The sequence below is a fragment of the Ahaetulla prasina genome, chromosome 9, assembly GCF_028640845.1.
Source record: "Ahaetulla prasina isolate Xishuangbanna chromosome 9, ASM2864084v1, whole genome shotgun sequence".
In the NCBI taxonomy this organism is placed as follows: Eukaryota; Metazoa; Chordata; class Lepidosauria; order Squamata; family Colubridae; genus Ahaetulla; species Ahaetulla prasina.
Window position 1 is genome coordinate 4,432,164 of NC_080547.1, and position 23,551 is coordinate 4,455,714.

General features: G+C 41.5%; 1 protein-coding gene across 1 annotated transcript in view; it reads left to right on the forward strand.

Moving 5' to 3' along the window:
- PIWIL2 (piwi like RNA-mediated gene silencing 2) overlaps positions 1-18,345 on the forward strand; it is a 44,942-nt gene extending 26,597 nt beyond the window's left edge. The window contains exons 15-23 of the mRNA XM_058194838.1: positions 57-170; positions 2,473-2,661; positions 5,140-5,241; positions 6,053-6,172; positions 8,854-8,942; positions 12,235-12,340; positions 15,163-15,416; positions 17,057-17,164; positions 17,829-18,345. Coding sequence (XP_058050821.1) covers positions 57-170; positions 2,473-2,661; positions 5,140-5,241; positions 6,053-6,172; positions 8,854-8,942; positions 12,235-12,340; positions 15,163-15,416; positions 17,057-17,164; positions 17,829-17,985 — 1,239 coding nt within the window. The 3' untranslated portion in view covers positions 17,986-18,345. The remainder of the gene's footprint in view (positions 1-56; positions 171-2,472; positions 2,662-5,139; positions 5,242-6,052; positions 6,173-8,853; positions 8,943-12,234; positions 12,341-15,162; positions 15,417-17,056; positions 17,165-17,828) is intronic.
- Positions 18,346-23,551: the final 5,206 nt, after the last annotated feature.

Consider the following 23,551-nt stretch of genomic DNA (forward strand, 5'->3'; position numbering starts at 1 on the left):
CCCAGATTTAGCCTTGTATACACCCTGACTGTTTTCTTTTTGTTTGCTTGTTTCAGACCACAGGACGCGTCCTTCCCATGGAAAGAATAAATTTAAAGAAGTCCTCCTTCAATCCCTCGGAAGACCTAAACTGGACTAAAGAAGTCAGCAGAGAATCCTGCATTTCTGCAGTAAGCTTAATTTTGGGTGTGTTAGAAGACATTCCCTATTTTGAAAAATCTCTAGAACTAATTTGGCTGATCTAGTCAATCTGGTCAGAAGGCTATAGGGTTATAATAATAATAATAATAACAGAGTTGGAAGGGACCTTGGAGGTCTTCTAGTCCAACCCCCTGCCCGGGCAGGAAACCCTACACCATTTCAGACAAATGGTTATCCAACATTTTCTTAAAAATTTCCAGTGTTGGAGCATTTACAACTTCTGTAGGCAAGTTGTTCCACTTATTAATTGTTCTGACTGTCAGGTAATTTCTCCTTAGTTCTAAGTTGCTTCTCTCCTTGATTAGTTTCCACCCACTGCTTCTTGTTCTACCCTCAGATGCGTTGGAGAATAGTTTGATTCCCTCTTCTTTGTGGCAACCCCTGAGGTATTGGAAGACTGCTATAGTGTCTCCCCTACTCCTTCTTTTCATTAAACTAGCTATGTCCAGTTCCTGCAACCGTTCTTCATATGTTTTAGCCTCCAGTCCCCTAGGTTGTTGGAAATATTTCTAGAAAAATATGGCAAGCAACAGAAGAATCAATAAAAGTCCTGTCCAAACAATGCCAATACATCTGGAGGACAATAGAGTAACCATCAGGCTGGTAGAGGTCAGTCTGCATACCAAAAGAAGGAAAAGTCTAGGAGACTCTGCATGCAAATTCTCATATAATAACTTTTCCATGCGAGGAACTTAATCCCCAAATTCATGCCCTGCGAATCGGAGCCTGAAATAGAAAGTTGGAAACCAGCTATTCAAGCTAGTTTTAGAAAAGGCTGAGGAATGGGATACAATAATACATTGTACATATTGTTGGATAGTCAAGAAAGCCAGAGAATTTGCACAAGAAGTCAATGTGTGCTTCAGAAAAATGCTTTTGCTCATGTCAGTCATGTCAAGCTGTGGAATTGCCTTGGGAAAATAGGAAACCAAAGATATTACAGGAAGTCCTTGACTTATAACAGTTTATTTAGTGACTGAAGTTACAGTGGCACTGAAAAACATGACCGTTCTTCATACCTATGACCATTGCGACATCCCCTTGGTCACGTGATCAAAATTCAGATGTTTGGCAACTGACTCAAGTTTATGACGATTGCATGGTCCTGGGGTCATGTGATCACTTTTTGTGACCATCTGACAAGCAAAGTCAATGGGGGAAGCCATTACACCGAGGGGAGTCGGATTGGGAGAAGAAGAGCGTGGTTTTAAAAATCAGAGGAAGAAATATCAATAACTGGTATTATGTCGACAACTATTAGTCTGTTAACTGAAAATGCAAACAGGCTTCAAGCTCTGGCAATGAACGTCAAAGGGCACAGTGAAAAAATACGGCTGAAACATAAAGATTAATAACCAGTTGTAATATTGATGCTGAAGAAATTGTGAAGGAATTGAAATGGCGGAATAGCATTTGCCTTTTAGGATCCTAAAGCAACACTTATGGTTTTATAGCTTTAATGTTATAAGGCACCTGGAGTCACCCCGAGGCGAGATAGCAATAGCACTTAGACTTATATACCGCTTCACAATGCTTTACAGCCCTCTCTAAGCAGTTCACAAGGTCAGCTTCTTGCCCCCAACAATCTGGGTCTTCATTTTACCCACCTCGGAGGGATGGAAGGCTGAGTCAACCTTGAGCTGATCAGGATCGAACACTTGGAGTGAGCAGTGAGTTAACCTGCTATACTGCATTGTAAGCACTGGGCCACCGCGACTCACTACGAGATGGGCAGTGAATGAATGAACGAATGAATGACTAAATCAAGGGTCTCCAACCTTGTCAACTTTAAGACTTGTGGACTTCAACTCCCAGAGTACCTCAGCCAGCTTTGAAGTCCACAAGTCTTAAAGTTGACAAGGTTGGAGACCCCTGGACTAAATCATTGCAGTTGTTAAGTGAATCACGACTTTAAGCAAATCCAGCTTCACCAATTGTCTTTGCTTGTCAGAAGCTGGCTGTGAAGGTTACCAATGGTGATCATGTGGCCCTGGAACACTACAACCGTCATAAATGCATGCCAGTTGCCAAGACCCTGAATTTTGATCAAGTGCCCATGGGGTTTTTGGAACAGTCATCGGAGTAAAAGATGTGTCACTTTTTTTCAGTGCAATTGCAACTTTGGTCATTCAACAAATGGTTGCAAGTCATGGAGTCTCTGTAGTAAAAAAAATATATATTATGATCCTCAAATCCCTGTGAAGCCATATCTTTCAGCAAGGATCTTATTTCAAGGGTCAAAAGTATGTTGACTTTCTTCCTATTTCTTAGGTTCCAATTCATTTCTGGGCACTCTTTTACCCAAAGCGGACGATGGAGCCAGCGCATGAACTAGTCGGCATGCTGCAAAAAATCTCAGGAGCGCTTGAAATCCCATTAGCTGCACCTATTTGGAAAGAGTTGAAAGATGACCGAATAGAAACCTATGCCAGAGCTATCAAATCATTGCTAAGTAGTGAGGTGTGAGTTTATGGGTTTGTGATTTTATGGTGGTGGTTTCCTGTTTGATTTCTCCCCCTCCTTACAGCTTTTATTGAGCTTGCTTTCAAATAAAGTATACTGAGATACAGAGTATTAAGACAGGAAGGGTGAAGGAAGAGGAGTGTATAGTTGGCATGGATAGAGCAAACGTCTGCAATTTGATCTTAGTAAAACTTTCCTGGGAAAGAAGCTATTGCGCTTCAACAGTTTGCCTTCTAATAGATTCATATTTTGTTGAAATATGAACAAACTATCAGGGTTCCAAGTAACACCCCCCCCCAACGAAATCAAACTCCGAGGCTTGCAGTTCCCCAAAGCTAACTTTTATTGGAGATGTCATATTGGCACAACTGTGGAAAACCCATATCTGAGATCTTCTGGGTTTTCCTCGCCCAAAAGAAAGTTCAAGACCTTGCCCACTTCTCCCACATGTCTCCTATCAGTTCCTTTATGTACAGCAGACTCCTCCACATTCTTCTCTGCACAGCTGTCTTACACCATGGCCTTGAACTTATCTGTGAAGTTTTATTATGGCTAATTCTACTTCACTCATGCAATCCCCCCTCCCAAGTTCCCATAATAGACTTGTGGTAGGCCTGGGTCTTAAAGACACCAAGGTAATATGGTTTCCAGGCATGGCACAAACATATACAGTGGTATCTTGGTTACTCATCACTAATTGGTTCCGAGAGGCGCAATAAGTAACAAAAATGATGAGTACCAAACAGATTTTTCCCTTAAGAAATAATGTAGCGAGTCACAAGGCAGTCGATGCTGCCAAGCTCTAGCTTGTGTGTTGAGTACTATTTATTTTATTTATTGATCAAATTTATATACCGCCCTATCTCCCGAAGGACTCAGGGCGGTGTACAGGCATTTAAAAACGCATAAATACAATATAAAAAATATAAAACAGTTAAAAAACTTATTCTAAAGCCTGTTAATTTAAAATTAAAAATATAGAATAAAAGCCAATTTAAAAGCCAGTAATTTAAAATTTAGCTCAGCACTGCACAATTAAATAAATATGTTTTAAGCCCGCGGCGGAAGGTCCGGAGGTCCGAAAGCTGACGAAGACCGGGGGGTAGTTCATTCCAGAGGGTGGGGGCCCCCACAGAGAAGGCCCTTCCCCTGGGCGTCGCCAGACGACATTGCCGCGCTGACGGCACCCTGAGGAGACCCTCTCTGTGAGAGCGCACGGGTCGGTGAGAGATATTTGATAGCAGTAGGCGGTCCCGTAAGTAACCCGGCCCGATGCCATGGAGCGCTTTAAAGGTGGTCACCAGCACCTTGAAGCACACCCGGAAAGCCACAGGTAGCCAGTGCAGCCTGCGCAGGATGGGTGTTATACGGGAGCCACGGGGGGCTCCATCTATCACCCGCGCAGCCGCATTCTGGACTAACTGCAGCCTCCGGATGCCCTTCAAGGGGAGCCCCATGTAGAGAGCATTGCAGTAATCCAGGCGAGACGTCACGAGTGCGTGAGTGACCGTGCATAGGGCATCCCGGTCCAGAAAGGGGCGCAACTGGCGTACCAGGCGAACCTGGTAGAACGCTCTCCTGGAGACGGCCGTCAAATGATCTTCTAGAGACAGCCGTTCATCTAAACAAACGATGAGTACTGGGATGAAATTTTTGCACCACAATGTGTTAAGAGTATCAAATTTGATTAGTTTCAAAGCAATTGAGTACCAAGGTAGCACTGTTGTTTGGCATTCAGGTTGGAAATATTTTTATGATCATAAAGTAATGGCAAAGAGCCAATTTAGTGTAGCGGTTAAGGTGCTAGTCTAGAAATCAGGAGACTCTGAGACTCTGAGTTGGGAAGACATTGGGCTCTTAACCCAACCCACTTAATAGAATTCTTGTTGTGGGGAAATTGCAAGAAGGAAGTATTAGTTACACTGCCTTGAGTTCAGGGGTGGCTGCTGGGGGTTCGCAGAGGTTCGGGCGAACCTCTAGCTAAGATTCTGTGCAGTTTGGAGAACCCCCAAATCCCACTCCTGGCTGGCCCCACCCATCCCCTCCAAGTAGTCTCCACACAGCCTGTTTTGGAATCGGGTAAGTGCTGGGCATGCGTGGAGGCTCAGGGAGGGTGAAAAATGGGCCAAATGGAAGTTGGGGAAGGCCTCCAGAGTCTGGGGGGGCGTTTTCTCCCTCCCTGAGGCTCGAGGAAAGCCTCCAGAGCCTGGGGAGGGCAAACTCCCCTCCTGCCATGGTGCAGGAGGCTGACTAGGCCACGCCCACCATGGCCATGCCCATCCAGCAACCAGGCAGAGAACCCCTTCCTAAACTTTTTGAAGCCCACCCCTGCTTGAGTTGCATAAAATAAAAGCAGGATGTAAACTAACAAATGACGTTAGTTCTACCTCCCAATATGCCAAACCCCTAGTGGTATACTGGTATTTAATGATCTTATTGCAAGCTGGTTACTTACTGTCCTTTCTCTTTATTAAGCGATCAATACAGTTAGTCGTTTGCATTATCACAGGAAGTAAAGACGATTTGTACAGGGCCATTAAAAGGCTGTGCAATGTACAGAACCCGGTTCCTTCCCAGGTACGTCGAATAGTTGTCTCTTCCTTGAGCCTGTAAAAATGCTTGCATGGACGTTGCTGATGGTGATGTTACTTGTTTGATCACCTGCGTTTTTATGAGGAGCCTCTGATGTGTCTTTGAGGCCCAACATTTGGTGTAACCTGAAACAGTTTATACTGTTTGTATATATATATATATATACAGTTCGTATATAAGCTTTGAACAGTTTTGTGTTCTAGTGATTTAGAGCTTTATGATGTTCAGATATTAGTCAATGAATGTCAGCTATGTTTAGCTTTTAATTGCGAATTCAATAGTTTATTAAATGAATCTCTAAAATCAGATTTTTTTTAGAATGTAGAAATACAGAGGAAACTTAGTCAAACCCTATATTTTTAATGACTTAAGGGTGTTATTTTGGGAAATACGTTAAATGTTTTTTGTTGAATGGAGGCTTATTTTTTTGTGAGGGGGAAACAAACCGGTGTTGTGTTTAAGCAATAATAACCTCTCATTGCCTTGTAAATATATTAAAACTCACAGCTTAGAATTAGATGTGGAAAATATGGAATTTCAACCATTTCCACTTTTGAAAGGGCTATTTCTAACGTCATAAGAAATATTTTAGTGCCCTTCTGATTTTAGTGGAAGTGTTTCAAGTTCAGAACCCTTCTGGTGAAGTCAGGAAAGCACTAGGGTACTCCTGATGAAATTAAGCTCAAAGTGGAATGGTTTAAAACACGTTATGCAATAATCAGACTGAGAATCGTTGAAAGAGAAACATTTTTTTCTTGCCCGGGCATTTATTAATTCTGATCATTCATTGCTACAGGTTATTAATGTTCGAACCATTTCAACACAATATGCTAAACTTAGAAGTATAGCACAGAAGATTCTGTTGCAAATTAATTGCAAGCTAGGTGGAGAGCTGTGGGGTGTGGACATTCCATTGGTAAGTAATACTGACATTATTTCTCTTCAATGAAGCTTAATTCAGGAAGAAGAAGAATTCTCTAAAATAATGATGCATATTTTATGTATGAATACTTGTGTCCTTTAAATGGCACTATTAATATCCATCTTTTTCAGTTCCTTTCATTTCTCTAGACAGCTCCCCTTCACTTAGTTATGACCTGCTAAAAGTTGGGAGCCCTGAAAATAATACATTACAAGGTCAGGGTCATTTCTGTCCTCTTACAATTTGTTTGGATAAGATGCTGTTTCAAAAAGAGACAAGTGAAGATGTGCAAAGCATCCCACCGAAGAATTCAGCTGATATGTTTAAAACACATTAATATCAGCCTTAATCCTAGCATCCACTACTGCTGGTAATATTTTAAGAACAATTATTTATACATTAAGAGTGACTCCCCCCATTGGCAACAATTGCCACATTTCCATAATCCATTAGCCAGTTCTACAACCTTTTTCTTTCCAAATGATCAGAATCATCATCCCTTTTTTATAGAGTAGAAATACGTTGTCTGTGGATTAAGTCAGGTTAAAGAAAAGATTCTTAAGATTCCAACTTCTGCACAAAACGGGATGGCTTGGATTGCCCCTTCTAATACAATGGACAGTATAAGAATATGATGAAAAATTGGAACTGGGAATCTTTTTTGGGTTATGCAATGGTGGCACAGTGGTTAGTATTGCAGGCTAACTCTGCCACTGCCAGCAGTTTGATTCTCATCAGCTCAGCCTTCTATGTTTGGTAAAATGAAGGTCCAGTGTCAACCCTGAAGCTGACCTGACCGGAGCCATATTGGAGCTTCAGTGTTGCCACACTGGAGCTGAGGGACAGGGAGTGGGGATTAGAGATAGAGGGGTTTGTGTAGCCAAAGCAAAATACTTTCTCTTGAGAACCAAGGACATTCTCATCAAGGACCATGGAAGAATGAGGGAGGTCTCCAGATGACCAGACAGCCTCTTGATTGGACCATGTGACTGATTGTTTTGGGTTTGGGAAAAACTTTCTCTTTTAAGTAGATGCCAATATGATATGTGCCAATATGATATTTCCAATAAAGTAGGGGTGAAATGCTACCAGTTCGTACCGGTTTGGGTGAACTGGTAGTAAAAAAATGCTACCAGTTCATCCGAACCGGTATTTCTGACAACCAGCTGTGCCACGCAATTTATATTCACTAGAAAGCAGGAAATCCTGCTTTCTAGCAAATCTAAATTCCGTGGCACAGCTGTTTCCCTCCCCTCTGTTTTACTTACCTTAAGCCTCCTTTTTCCATGCGAACCATGCATTTGGTGCACATTGTGTATGCGTGTGCGCAGCGTGCATTTGGTGCATGTGTCTGCAGCATGCATTTGGCATGTACTGCACATGCATTGGCGAAGCGCGCATTTGGCGCGCACCGCACATCACGGGCATCAAACTGGTAGCAAACCATGGAGGATTTCACCCCTGCAATAAAGCTATCCTTTGAGGAATTTGCCTGCCTCGGAGTTTTGCTTTCTGTGGGTCTATTAATTGTAACCCTGACATATAACCGACTCTTGTCATCCAGATTGTTTGGGGCAATATGCTGACTCTATAAACCACGTAGACAAGGCTGTAAAACTCTGTGAAGCGGTATAAAAATCTAAGTGTTACTGCTATTACAGAAGAGGGCTTTCTCTTGAAATGTTAAAAGTAGAAATGTTAACTGTTTTTGGCAGTGTTTGCTGCCTGAAGTGCTTATACTTAAGAAAATGGATAACAGCGTTAATGTATTTGAATAGAGAGAAAGTTATTTATCACGTTTTGTTGTAAAACATACCAAAAAGTCAGCCGTGAAAATACCTTGTCATGGTCCTCTTATGGAAGGTGATAACGAAGGGGAGGTGCCCTCTTATTGTAGTCACCAGGAGTCAAAATTAATTTGAATTATGGCTGAGCCACAGGAAACTCCCCTGCTATAAAGATAAGCGCTCAGTATTGTGCAGAGATCAGAGGACCAAAAGTAGCGAAGTAGATTATTGTTTTGCAAGCCTCTATTAAGGTTAGAAATGACATGCCAGCTTGCTTGCTTACTGTTTTCCCTCTTGCTATCATCCAGGTCATGGTGCTTTTTCAAGAGGCAGTTGGACTTTTTTTCCCCCCCTTGAAAACGTTTCACTTCTCATCCAAGAACGGAAGAATCTTTTTGGATGAGAAGCAAAATGTTTTCAAGGGGGGGAAAAATCAATAAAATCCAGTTGCCTTTTGAAAAAGCACCCTGTGTATTGTGTTTTTTCTGTATTGTGTATTTTTATTTTTGGAAATTTAATAAATATTATTTTTTTTTAAAAAAAGAAAAAGTACCCTTATGTTTAATGGTTAAAGCACCAGGCTTATAGACCAGGAGACTCTTGAGGTCTAGTCCTGTCTTAGACACAAAAGCCAGCTGGGTGACTTTAGACAGGTCCCTTTGTCTCAGCCCAACTTACCTCACAGGGTTGTTGCTTTTGCGGGGAAAGTAGAAAGAAGGAGAGTGAGGGACGTCCACTGCCTTGAGTTGTTTATTAAAAAAAATGCAGGTATAAATAAAACAAGCGGGCAGGAAACCTTGAAGCACATCTGTTCGCCTGCCTATCTTGCTGGATATCCCTTGCAGATGTGCATGTGGAGAATAATTTTTACCTTGTTCTTCCTTCCAGAAACAGCTGATGGTGATTGGCATAGATGTGTATCATGATCCCAGCAGGGGGAAGCGCTCCGTGGTGGGCTTTGTGGCAAGTATGAACCCGTAAGTGTCCTCTTTTTAAAAAAAACTTTTTGGGCATGCAGATCTATGGGTCTGTTCAAGGACTGGGGCCCTTGCTTAAGTTCACATAGAATGGCTGAATCAGAGGTCCAACCGTGGCAATTTTAAGACTTGTGGACTTCAACTCCCAGAATTTCAGCAAAGCTGGCTGAGGAATTCTGGGAGTTGAAGTCCACAAGTCTTAAAGTTGCCAAGGTCGGAGACCCCTGGGCTGAATGGCTGTGCCGATTCTCAGTCATCCAGGTCATGGTTGTCCGAAAGGTACTTTTTCAAGAGGCAATTGGACTTTCTGGTTGTTGTTTTTTGGGAAGATGTTTTGCGTCTCATCCAAGAAGCTTCTTCAGCTCCGAAGGATGATTTCCAAGTATTTAGTATTTCTGGTCTTGAGGGAAAAAAATATGCTGCTTATGATTTATGTATTCAGGTTTGGTTTTTTTTTTTTTCATTTGAAAGCAACATCCTTTCTGTCAAAAGTTAGGAAGCAGCTTGTCTTATTTCTGAGCTAAGCTTAATTCACAGATTCACCTGCTCAGCCGCCTATTACACCCTTCTCCCTAGTGTTCCACCATCCACTCATCAGCTGACTGAAGGTTCCAAGTAACACCCCCAATGAAAGAAAACTCTGAGGCTCGAGATTCCCCAAAGATCCATTTTATTAGAGATGTCATATTGGCACATCTGGGAAAACCCGAATCTGAAAGCTTCCAAGTTTTCCCCACCCAAGCAAAAGTTCAAGTCCTTGCCCAACACCCATGTGTTCATCACATGGTCCAATCAATCCGCTGTCCCAACTGGAGATGCCTCCCGGTCATCCGACTACAGGTGCCAGGGCAAGGAATCCTTGACTCTCTGAGAAAAGAATGTTATTTTGACTATATATCTCCCATTCGCCATACAATCCTTCCCTCCCATTTTCCCACAGTAGAAAATGTGGCAGGCCTGAAGGCCCAATGCAAAAGATGGCTTCCAGGCCTGACACTAACTTCAGAAAAAGAGTCCTCAGTCCAGCGGTGAAATCCAGTTTTTTTTTACTACTGGTTCTGTGGGGTGTGGCTTGGTGGGCGTGGCTTGGTGGGTGTGGCAGGGGGAGGATACTGCAAAATCCCCATTCCCACCCAACTCCAGGGGAAGGATACTGCAAAATCTCCATTCCTACCCCACTCCAGGGGAAGGATACTGCAAAATCTCCATTCCCACCCCACTCCTGAGGGAAAGATACTGCAAAATCTCTATTCCTACCCCACTCCAGGGGAAGGATACTGCAAAATCTCCATTCCCACCCCACTCTGGGGCCAGCCAGTATTTGCCGGTTCTCTGAACTACTCAAAATTTCCGCTACCAGTTCGCCAGAACCTGTCAGAACCTGCTAGATTTCACCCCTGCCTCAGTTTCCTCTCTCTTGTCTTGGATATGGAACCAGTTACAGCAGGTCTTAATCCTGATCATTTCCCAGGAGCCACTGACTGCACAGGGTTGGGGGAGAATTTTCTTTTCTTCCTTTTGTTTTGCTATGGAGGAGATGTAATAAGAGGCCGGGTGAAAAATGCAAAGGACCTAAAAGTACTAAAAGACAAAGAGCGCAGTGAAAATTTGGGACTAACATTAAATTAGAAGACCACCAATTTAACGAAGACCAATAATGACAGGTAGAACTGACAGTGAAGATATTGAAATGGTGGGTAGTTTCTGCCTGTAAGGCCCAACCACCAACAGTAAAGGAACAAGCAATCAAAAAATATACAGCATTTACCTGGAAATGTCATCAGATACCTGGTTCATATTACCATATGTGGTGGACGTGCATAGAAGCTAAAAGATACTGGTCCACACATGGTTGGAAAAAATGATAAAAAAACACATAGACTTTAAACCTGAATAACATATTGAAATGAATGATGTAATAGGATTAACATAAAACCGAGAATATTTTACATGAAATGAGGGAAAAATACTTATATTTAAGCAATGATTAAACCAATATATTTGGAACATATCAGATTGATAAAATGTAAAACCAGATAAATCATATGTTACACATTTGCTGAAATTGCACAAAAGATTTGTAATCAACCAACCGACACACTGTATTTGTATTGAAGACGTTTTTATGTTTGTTTGTTTAAAAAATAAAAAAATTTCAAAAAAGAAAGAAAGAAATATACTGCATTTAGTGGAGCAATTAAGGCAGCCCTGGGAAAGATATTCAGATGCCACGATGTCTCTATACCTATAAAGATCAGAGTCATGCAAGCCATGGTATTTCCCGTGATGCTCTATGAGAGTGAAAATTGGATTTTAAAGAAGCAGGATAGGAGCCGTTTTGATGCTTTTGAACTTTGATGCTGGGGAAAACTCCTGAGAATATCATGGACAGCAAAGAAAACAAACCGAGGGACCATCGAACAAATCAACGGAGTCAACAGAGTTCTCACCTGAGGCACAAAAGACCAAGCTCAAATTATCCTACTGTGGACACAGGATGCGAAGTCCCAGAGCTCTGGGAAAGGTGGAAGGGAAAACGAGAAGAGGACGACCGACAGCAGTGTGGATGGACTCAGTTACTCTGGTGATGAGGGCACCATTGGGAAACCTGCAAGGGGTCTGTAGATATTTTCACAGTCCTCTTTTTGACTCGTGCGGTATACAGATCCTCAATGGAAGGCAGGTATATACGGACTTGATGATACATAATCGATGAGCAGAAAGGGACTGAGGATCATAGTTGCCTAATTTTAAAATGAGGGGCAGAAATATTCAAACTTTTGTTCTTGCTTTTCCATTGTTTTCATTGGGTTTACACCCAAATAGAATTGCTTGGATTCTTTTTGCAGCGTGTTTTTTTTTTTTAAAAAAAAACTGTATCCCTCCAGATTGATGCAAATTATTATTTAAGTGTTACGGTGTTAAAAAGATTCCAAAGCTATGATGCAATAGTGGGTTTCAAATCCCAGCGCTAACAGTTCGCTATTGGTCGTATGCGGGTGTATGCGCTTGCTTTGCAAATGTGTGGGACTTCTGCGCATGCGCAGAAGCTTCTGCATATGTGCAGAGCATTTTTGATGATGTCTGGGTGAGTGGGTGGGTGGATGGAGCCTCCCGCCACTGCTACTACCAGTTTACCCGAACCGTAGCAAACTGGGAGCAACCCACCACTGTTATGATGGCTCTAAAAAGCTAACCATTTCCAAAAATAAAAAAATTGGCCTAATGTTGAATTATGAGGCTTTATGCTTTGAATTAACATGGGTAATATCTTATCCTTTTCTGCCACCAGAATTGTGACTCGATGGTATTCCAGGGTTGTATTCCAGACGCCTCATCAAGAAATAATAGATAGCCTAAAGGTCTGTTTAGTAGCTGCTTTGCAGAAATTCCACGAGGTGAGAAATGTACTATTATTTTCCAGTTCTCTGGAATTTATAGAGAAGCATGTCCAGATTTGACAGTTTTTGCATATTTTTTTGAGAAGGTACGCTTGTTTCATTCTGCTGTCTTTAGTAGCCAACTTACGCCTAGTCAACTTACAACAACAATTGAGCCAAAAATTTTCTGTTAAGTGAGGGATTTGTTTAGTGAGTTTTGTCCCATTTTCCAACTTTCCTTGCAACAGTTGTTTAGCGAATCATTGCCGTTGATAAATTAGTAATTTGGTTGTTAAGTGAATCTTCCCCATTGACTTTGCTTGTCAGAAGGTCGCGAAAAGGGATCACATGCCCGGGATATAGCAAAGGTCATAAATAAGGCTAAAACATATGAAGAACAGTTGCAGGAACTGGGTATGTCTAGTTTAATGAAAAGAAGGAGTAGGGGAGACATGATAGCAGTCTTCCAATATCTCAGGGGCTGCCACAAAGAAGAGGGAGTCGGGCTGTTCACCAAAGCACCTGAGGGTAGAACAAGAAGCAATGGGTGGAAGCTAATCAAGGAGAGAAGCAACTTAGAACTAGGAGAAATTACCTGACAGTTAGAACAATGAATCAGTGGAACAACCTGCCTCCAGAAGTTGTGAATGCGCCAACACTGGAAGTTTTTAAGAAGAGATTGGATAACCATTTGTCTAAAATGAGATAGGGTTTCTTGCCTAAGCAGGGGGCTGGACTAGAAGATCTCCAAGGTCCCTTCCAACTCTGTTATTCTATTTTATCCTATTCCTATTCTATTCTATTCTATTCTATTCTATTCTATTCTATTCTATTCTATTCCAATCCATTCCTATTTCTATTCCATTCCTATTCCTATTCCTATTCCTATCCCATCCCATCCCATCCCATCCCATCCCATCCTATCCTATCCTATCCTATCCTATCCTATCCTAATCCATTCCATTCCTATTTCTATTCCATGCCATTCCTATTCCTTGTTCTGTTCTATTCTATTCTATTCTATTCCAATCCATTCCTATTTCTATTCCATTCCTATTCCTATCCTATCCTATCCCATCCCATCTCATCCTATCCCATCCCATCCCATCCCATCCCATCCTATCCTATCCTAATCCATTCCATTCCTATTTTTATTCCATTCCATTCCTATTCCTTGTTCTGTTCTGTTCTGTTCTATTCTATTCTATTCTATTCTATTCTATTCTATTCTATTCTATTCTATTCTATTCTATTCTATTCTATTCTATTCTATATTCCAATATTCCAATATTCCATTCCTATTCCTATCCCATCCCATCCCATCCCATCCTATCCTATCCTATCCTAATCCATTCCATTCCTATTTCTATTCCATGCCATTCCTATTCCTTGTTCTATTCTATTCTATATTCCATTCCATTCCTATTTCCTATCCTATCGTATCCTATCCTATCCTATCCTATCCTATTCCAATTCCTTTGAACTATGGAGATGGTGCAAAGGTCATAACTGTGAAAAACGGTCAGAAGTCACATTTTTCAGTGCCGTTGTAACTTTAAACAGTCACTAAATGCACTGCTGTAAGTCGAGGACTGCCTCTAAATGCAAACAGGAGTGCTTTGTAAGAGGAGCTCCACCAGTTTCTTCTCGGTGACTCAGGGCAGGGACTGTCCTTCCTATCCATGAAGACCGAATCCTTTTAGAGGAATGGCTAGGATGGGAACTGGAAAGAGGGGCACCGGTTTCTTTTTTAAAGCTGGTCCTTTTCCCTCCTGGTAAAGTCGATCGCATCCCAAGCTTTGCTTATATCGGAGCAGCTCTTCCTAAGCGCAGGTGGTCCTTGACTTACAACCGTTTATTTAGTGACCATTCGAAGTTACGATGGCACTGAGAAAAGTGCCTTGTGACCCTTTTTCCCATGTCCACTGCAGCATCCCCATGATCAAAAGCTGGGGGCTTGGCAAGTGGTTCATATTTATGACGGTTGCCGTGTTCTGCGATCACGCGATCCCCTTTTGCCGCCTTCTGACAAGCCAGTGGAGAAGCCGGTTTCATTTTACAACTGTGTAAGTAATTTTGAATTAGTCCAGGCTCTGATTTTCCCAGTTGCAATGGATGGCTGTGAAAGTTGGATCGTAAGGAAGGCTGAATGCCAAATAATTGAGGTCTTTGAACTCTGGTGCTGGAGAAGACTCCTGCGAGTCCCTTGGATTGCAAGGCGAACAAACAAGACAGTCCTAGAGGAGATCAACCCTGACTGCTCTTTAGAAGGCCAAATCCTGAAGATGAAACTCAAATACTTTGGCCACCTAATGAGAAGGAAGGACTCCCTGGAGAAGAGCCTAATGCTGGGAAAGATGGAGGGCAAAAGAAGAAGGGGACGGCAGAGAACGAGGTGGCTGGATGGAGTCACTGAAGCAGTCGGCATGAGCTTAAATCGTCTCCAGAGGATAGTAGAGGACAGGAAGGCCTGAAGGAACGTTGTCCATGGGGTCGCGATGGGTCGGACACGACTTTGCGACTAACAGCAACAAAGTAACTTAATAACTGTAGTGATTCACTTACCAACGGTGGCAAGAAAGGCTGCAAATTAGGGGCAAAACTCACATAACAACTATTTCTCTTAGCAACAGAAATATTGGACTCAATTGCGGCTGCAAGTTGAGGACTCCCTATGGTTTAGATTGTTGTTGTTTTTTTTCCTTTTGCTACAGATCAGGCAGAAGAAAAGAAGGAACCAGTTCCACTTTGAGCAAGAAATCGTTGTTACGTCTTGGATCAAATCTAGATACGAGCTGATATTAGCTCTTTCTGATTATTGAATGTTTGTTCTCTCGAAGGTCAACCATCATCTCCCGGAGAAGATAGTGATTTATAGAGATGGAGTTTCAGACGGCCAGCTGAAAATAGTAGAAAGCTACGAAATCCCACAGCTGGAGAAATGCTTTGAAGCTTTTAATAATTACAATCCTAAAATTGTGGTGTTTGTGGTTCAGAAACAAATCAGCACCAACATCTATTCATCAGTTGGTCAACAACTTTTAGCTCCTCCTCCCGGGACGGTATTAGACCATACAGCCACCTCTCAAGACTGGTGAGTGAAAAAGCTTTCCCACAGCACTTCCTCCCCCCCCCCCCCAGATCTCCCAGTCACTTCTAGGAACTGCTGCTGGGAAGTGGGGAGCTTAAACCCAAAGGTGCTTCTGAGCTGAAAAAGCTTCTTGGATGAGAAGTGAAACATCTTCAAGGAAAAAAACCCGAAAGCCCAGTTGCCTGTAGAAAACAGGGGGCCGGGATAGCTCAGGCAGTAGAGAAGCCTGTTATTAGAACACAGAGCCTGCAATTACTGCAGGTTCGAGCCCGGCCCAAGGTTGACTCAGCCTTCCATCCTTTATAAGGTAGGTAAAATGAGGACCCAGATTGTTGGGGGGGCAATAAGTTGACTTTGTAAAAAAAATATACAAATAGAATGAGACTATTGCCTTATACATTGTAAGCCGCCCTGAGTCTTCGGAGAAGGGCGGGGTATAAATGTAAAAAAAACCAAAAAAAACCCTCAGAAACAAAAAAAAAGCACCTTTGGGACAAATCATGACCTGGATGACTGAGAATAGACATGGAGAGTTTAAAGTTATGTATTTTCCCCTTTCCTCCATGATAAAAAAAAACAAACAAACCCTCCTATAGACGCAGCTTTGCAGTTAATGCAAACACTGGAGGTTTTTAAGAAGAGATTGGACAACCATTTGTCCGAAATGGTATAGCAGGGGTGTCAAACTCGAGGTCCGGAGGCCAGATCCGGCTTGCGGGGTGCTTAGATCTGGCCCGCAGGATCGCCCTGGAAACGGTGAAGGATCGCTAAAAACAGAGCTCACAGGAGCTGTGGGCAGCCTTCTCAAGCTCTGTTTTCGCTGGCAGAGGGTCACAGGAGGGCATCACAGGTGAAAACGGAGCTCAGGAGCCCGTTTTCATTGGCAGAACGCTTGGGCCATCACAGGTACCCCCAACATGAGTGATGTTGAGCTGGCCATGCTCACCCTGACCACGCCTCCCCCCCCCCCGAGGTCAAACACAACCCTGATGTGGCCCCTCAATGAAATCGCGTTTGACACCCCTGTGCTATAGACTTTCCCGCTTGAGCAGGGGGTTGGACTAGAAGACCTCCAAGGTCCCTTCCCACTCTGTTAGATGCATCTTTAGGCGTTTCCCCCTCAACTAAAAAATAGCTCATTTCCTGGTGATCGGAACCAACCACGGCCACGGTCCTTTTGTCAGCTTTTGTTTTATTTACGGTCTTTTCTCTACTGCACGATAAACACATCCCCACGTGGGATGTCTCCAGAACCGAGACGGTAATCAATCTGATAGGGCAGGCTGCCTGCAAAACGGCCAGAACCTGATTGGCAGTTGGATCGGCAGTATTTCGGGAGGCCGATCCAACTGCCAATCAGCTGCTTGTGCTGAACCGGGCTGTGCTGAAGCTGACCACGCTGTTTGCTGCAAGGAGGCAAACTGCTGGGAGGCAGAGGCCGAAGGATGGGGGCCAGCAGGTGGGCGGGGCTTCGGCAACAGTCACTCTATAAGGCGCACAGACATTTTCCACCCACTTTGAGGGAGGGAGGGGGAAGTGCGCCTTACAGACCGAAAAATATGGTAATTCTTTCTCTGCTGACGATGAAGTTGATAGAAGTTCAACTCTGCTCTTTTTCCCTTTGGTTTTTTTTTTCTTGTTAGGGTGGATTTTTACTTGATAGCCCACTACTCGCCACAAGGTTGCGGCATCCCTACTCACTACGTCTGTGTAAGGAATACAGCCAATCTCGCCCCCGATCACATGCAGAGGTGAGTGTTACGCTAGCCCTCGGTTTCAGATTTTGCTTTCTCATTGTACAGGAGGAGAATCTAATGAATACAATAAACAAAGCAGGAAGTACTGAATGCAGCAAAAGGATGTTGGAATTGTAATTATGGAAGTTAGGATTTTGCTTATGGGTTTTTTATATTTTCTTAGAAACCACTGCGTGTATAGCTTTGCTTCATATTCAGTAGGGCAACCTGAATGAAAGAAATTAGGACTTTCTTACTTCTTGGTTTAAAAAGCAATTGCCTAGGAAAGGAGCCTCCAGCTGCCTTTTGCCTTTCTTTGCAACGTGATGGGATGGCCCAAAACTGTTTGCTAGCTGCCTAATTTCCCGGGGCTTCCATGCAGCTCTTTGGCCAATATTATTCTTCTCAAGCTTGAAGCAGGACAAAGGTGTTTATATATCATTTTCTTTCTGGATGGAGTGAGGAATTTCCTTTGCAAAAGGGGTAAAATAAATCCAAGAAACGAAGGCGGAATGAATCAACTTTTTCCCCTGCAGCATTTAAGAACGGAGACTGATCAGAATATATTGGGAGTTTAGGGATTTATCCGCCCATAATAGAAACATATTATGGATGCAGGTTATAGAAGCAGGCATTCTAATCCAGAATTTCCTTCTCGCATTCCTGTTTTTTTTAATAGGCTGACTTTCAAACTTTGCCACCTCTACTGGAATTGGCCAGGAACTATCCGAGTACCTGCCCCGTGCAAATACGCGCATAAGTTGGCTTTTCTCTCCGGGCACGTTCTTCACCACGAACCATCAATTGAGCTGTGTGACAAACTCTTCTTCCTGTAGCTTCTGCAGTGGCTGCAGAATTGCCCTCTTCCAGCCCTTCCCAGTTTCAGACCACTCTTCCGCCCCTCCCCCTTCAACTGGAGAGACTGTTTTATAATAATGTTTATTTGCTCAATGACCAGGAGAAAAAAAGTTTTTAAAGAATTACAACACCATAGTAAAATAGGAAAGGTGAAACAAACACGGATGAAAATGTGGCTGCTCTAACAGTACATTAGTTACTTGTACCTCTATGGCAGGGCGCACTATGCAGTAAAATAAATACCATCTTATAAACAAGATAAGCTAGTATGTGTTAAATCTAAATAGGTAAATAAAACAAAATTTTATTGGCTGTACACCGCCCTGAGTCTTCGGAGAAGGGCGGTATAAAAATATGAATAAATAAATAAAAATAAATAAATAAAAATAAATAAAAAATTTCCATAACCAGTTCTGTCTTATTTTCATTGCAGCGACATAGAATTTGGCTATTGCATGGATGATAACGGGTCTCAAATTTCGTAGAACATGGTTCATACAGAAATTGGTCTGGTCTTCCTGGAACTTTTTATTTTATTTTTATTTATTACATTTATTTACCACTCATCTTGTTTTGAAGTGACTCTGGGTGGCTTAATGCATAAATTTACTTACTAAGAGCAGACTATATGCAGACATGATATCCCTTAGAGCAGGGGTATCAAACTTGATTTCATTGAGGGATGCATCAGGGTTGTGTTTGATCTCGGGGGTGGGGTGGGGTGGGGGGGTAGCATGGCAGCAGGACTTCCCTCAGACCCTCCCTCACTCTCATTATAACCTTCCTTCCTTCCTTCCTTCCTTCCTTCCTTCCTTCCTTCCTTCCTTCCTTCCTTCCTTCCTTCCTTTTCCTTCCCTCTTCAGACTTCTTCCTTTCCCTCTTTCCTTATTTTTCTTTCCTTGCTCTTTTCCCACCTTCCCTTCTTTTTCTTTGTCTTTCCTCTTTTTCCCTTTCTCTTTTCCTGTCCCTTCTTGCATGCTCAAATGCAAAAGGGGAAACATTTCTCCTTTTGTTTTTAGTTTGTTGTGGTAGCCCTCTGTCAGCAAAAACGGAACGCGCAGCGAGCTCCATTTTCCCTGGCAGAGGACTGCAGGATTTTGATCTCTTTGTGGCCACATCGGCCGGTATGCTCAGTTAATGGGTTTTTGGAGTATCTTGCAGCAGTGCTGATGGTCAGATATTATATCTGGCTTTGAAAAATGCCACCCTTAGCTTGGAGAAAGTCAGATTTTTGTAGATTTCTTGCTGGTTCCCAAAGTGCTCTCTTTTTTCCCAGGTTGGAATCGCCGGTTGACTTCTGTTTGAAATGCCATATCCCTTATTCCAGTGGTTCTCAACCTTTTCTTCACCATGCCCCCCCCTTTTTAAATAGCTTTTGTGGCCACGGACCCTCAAGATTTAAATCATAACATATTTTTTTTCAAGCCTTCGCAGAGCCCCTGTGACAACATCATGGGACTCTCCAGGGGTCTGTGGACCGGAGGTTAAGAAGCACTGCCTTATTGTCTTTCAGCAATTGTTTTGCTTGGTCATATGGTGGAACAAAAAGCTCTATAATGCCAATTTCTGCTCTGTGAACTGTTTCCAGAAAGAAGGGAAATGATTGAAACCAAAAGGGTCAGTCCAACTGGAAGGAATTGGATTTTCAACCAATAGTTTATCTTCATTATCTTCCTATCTCCAAGCTCTTACCTGTCTCAAGCCTTAATCTGGTGTTTGCTGTTCCAGTTGGGTGCAATAAGAACTGGTCTCAAAATTTTTTGCTTGTACTGTCTCCAGGGCTGTTTTTTAGCACACATTTCTTATCTATCTGCCCTGTAAAGCAGGGGTCTCCAACCTTGGTCCCTTTAAGATTTGTGGACTTCAACACCCGCCAGTTGGGACTTTTTAAAAAAATATTTTAGGCAAAAATTTAGACAAACAGTACCATGGCCTTATTTACTTTAAAGGATGCAATCAGTCGGTTTACTTCTCACACTCAGTAAGTGTGACCCAGGCACCCTTGGGTCAATAGGGAAATGTCCCAGACTTTTCCACAATCTCTCACTTGGTATTGGGTCAAAAGCTGACTTAAAAAAACCAACGAAGGTTGCAAAAAGGGAACCATGAGGAGGCATGGAATATTTTTCTACCAAGTGGCGGAGAACCCAATAACGACCCAATATTGATTGATCCTTTCTAAATCCTACCTGTTCTTCAACAATGATATATTTTCATTTGGTGCCCAACCCACTAATTTTAGGCATAAAATCTGGCATAAAGTTTATTTATTGTGTTAGATAAAAGTTAATAGGCTTATAATTGCAGAGTCAGATCTGATTTTGTATAATAGTTTTGCTATTGCATAAAATTCTTCTCTTGCAAAAAAAAAAAAGCTCCTATGAATAGAAATAGATTAGACTAGACTAGAATAGACTAGAATAGAATAGAATAGACTAGAATAGACTAGAATAGAATAGAATTTTTCATTGGCCAAGTGTGATGGGACACAAGGAGTTTGTCTTGGTGCATGTGCTCTTGGTGTACATAAAAGAAAAGATACGTTCATCAAAAATCCTAAGGTACAACATTTAATGATAGTCACAGGGTACAAATAAGCAATCAGGAAACAATATAAATCGTAAGGATACAAGCAACGAGGTTACAGTCATACAGTCATAAGTGGAAGGAGATGGGTGGTGGGAACGATGAGAAGATTAATAGTGCAGATTTAGTAAATAGTTTGACAGTTTTGAGGGAATTATTTGTTTAGCAGAGTGATGGCATTCGGGAAAAAACTGTTCTTGTGTCTAGTTGTTCTGGTGTGCAGTGCTCTATAGCATCGTTTTGAGGGTAGGAGTTGAAACAGTTTATGTCCAGGATGCGAGGGCTCTGTAAATATTTTCACAGCCCTATACAGGTCCTGAATGGAAGGCAGATTAGTAGCCATTGTTTTTTCTGCCGCTCTAATGATCCTCTGAAGTCTGTTTCTGTCTTGTTGGGTTGCAGAACCAAACCAGACAGTTATTGAGGTGCAGATGACAGACTCAGTAATTGCTTTGTAGAACTGGATCAGCAGCTCCTTGGGCAGTTTGAGCTTTCTGAGTTGGCGCAGAAAGAACATTCTTTGTTGTATGTATGTATGAATGTATGTATGTATGTATGTATGTATGTATGTATGTATGTAAATGGAAACCATAGATTACAATCAATTCAACTGCTGTTCGCTGAGATTCTGTTCTAAATTGAACACACAAATATGGTCAAGGCAGAAGATCAACCCTGAATACATAACCTTTTCTGGATTAGAACATAATTATCTAGTTTCCCTGATATTGGTATCTAGAACTGTAGTTCTTCGTGCTGTTAATAATTTACCCTGCTATGCTAGCATTGAAATGTCATTCAGCTTTATTACCCAATTCTGTTGTGATCTGTCTGTACTTTGTCCAAGTCTACCGAATGAAGCGTTCGATTATGAAACTGGACACAGAACGGAAAACAGCTGCTTCTTTCTGTTTGGAAAAAAGATCAGCTGCTTATTGTCTGAAAGCTTCCTAGAGAAGCAGTTTCTTTGCAGGATTTGAGAAGGGAGTATTTGCTGCCTTGTCGTTCTTGCCTCTTTGTGTCTCCCGATTGTATATTTCTAAATAAAGTAGATATTTAAAAGCTGAAGTCAGGTTCCAGAGTTCTCTCATCCTAGACTTCTTCAGGGGTGAAATCCAGCAGGTTCTAACAGATTCTGGAGAACCGGTAGCGGAAATTTTGAATAGTTCGAATAACCACCTCTGGCTGGCCCCAGAGTGGGGAGGGAATGCCTTTTACTTCCAATACTTAATCTTTAATCCATTCAAATAATGTAGAATTTTATTTCGTTTCTTCTTTGTCCCTTCTCGCACCTCTTTTGTAAATCCAATGTAAAGAAATTATCCAAGTTACTCTCTTAGTTTATTACAGGTAGTCCTTGACTTATGACCACAATTGAGAGCAGAATTGATATTGCTAAACAACGTGATGGCTAAGTGAGTCTCCCTTAATGTTACAATCTCTTTTGCCATCGTTGTTAAGTGAATCATGCAGTAGTTACCCAAATCCAGATTCCCACATTGGCTTCATTGTTGGAAAGGGACAATCACGTGATCCCGGGAAGTAAATACATGTCAGTTGCTAAGCATTCAAATTTTTGACCGCGTAATTGTGCGGATGCTGCGACAGTTTTAAGCGAGTTGACCAATGGTAAGTCATTATTTTCAGTGCCGCTGTAACTTCAAATGGTGGTTAAATGACTGGTTTGATGTTGAGGGCTACCTGTACTTGTATTTCTGTTTGCTTTTAAAATGTCAATCACGGAGAACATCTATTTTTTTGTCCTTCTCGTAGCTACCATTTGTAGTTCCACTTTCGATGCCGTCTCCGTCTTGTCAAATAAAACATATTCCTCATCTGCCATTTCTTCTTCTGCGATATCTTTTGAACACAGTCCATCCATAGAAACAAACATCACTATTGATATAGTGGACATTAACTTCCAATTATATTTTTCAGACGCGCCCGTTAGTGTTTTCAGCGTTAGAATGTTCTGTGCCATTTTTTTAATGTCCCAGTTCGTTAGCTGTAAATCAGGCTTGTATATAATTTTTTTTCCCATTAACTAAAATCTTTAGTTCCTTCTAGTGTTTCATTTTCAAATGGTCAGTCTTGTCCTTATCCAAATAAAATATAGGGCCGCGGATTGTTGAGAGCACTTTTGTTCCTCCTTTTTGTGAAAGGGTGGCAACTAAGTCAGAAACTCTAAATCTCTTTTTTAAAAAAAACAAGTTTTAGTAAATTTTTCTTTTTATATATTACATATTTTATGAACAGAGTACTGACCGAGTCACATCTTATACAACTTATAACATAGTTATATATTAATTTTTATAATCTATTCCAATCTTCTTTTTTGTTTTTCCCAAATACAATTTACATATTTTAATTTCTACCATAATATTCTTTTCCCCTACTTTTTAATCTTATCTTATTCTCTTCTTAATACACAGTATATAAACAATATCACCCTCCACCCTTCAAATCCTAAATTCTTAGCATTATTTCAATTAATTATCTTATTTCTCCATTTATAAAGTATATTTCTCAACATCCCCACCACATTTTTTTGGCTATAAACAATTTACTTCATCTTATTCAATTTTTACTTTGAAACCCTTTAATTGACCTTCCACATCTTATCTTAATCTCTTCTAAGTACATAATAAGCAATATCACTATCCACCCTTAATTCTTAATTCTTTATTATAGCATCAATTAATCATTTTACTTCATCATTTACAACATATTGTTTCAAAATCCCCATCACACTTTTTTACATTTCAATTTTATCTCTTGATTTCAGTTATTTTCATAATTGAACCAAATTACCACTTTATATTTCATCTGCTGGTCATTTTATAATACACAATATACATCATCAATATACATTGTTATTTCTTTCAATTTTCAAGCCGGTCGTTGTAGTGCTTTCTTTTCACCAGCAGATGTCTCTCCAATCCATAATTCTCAGAACAA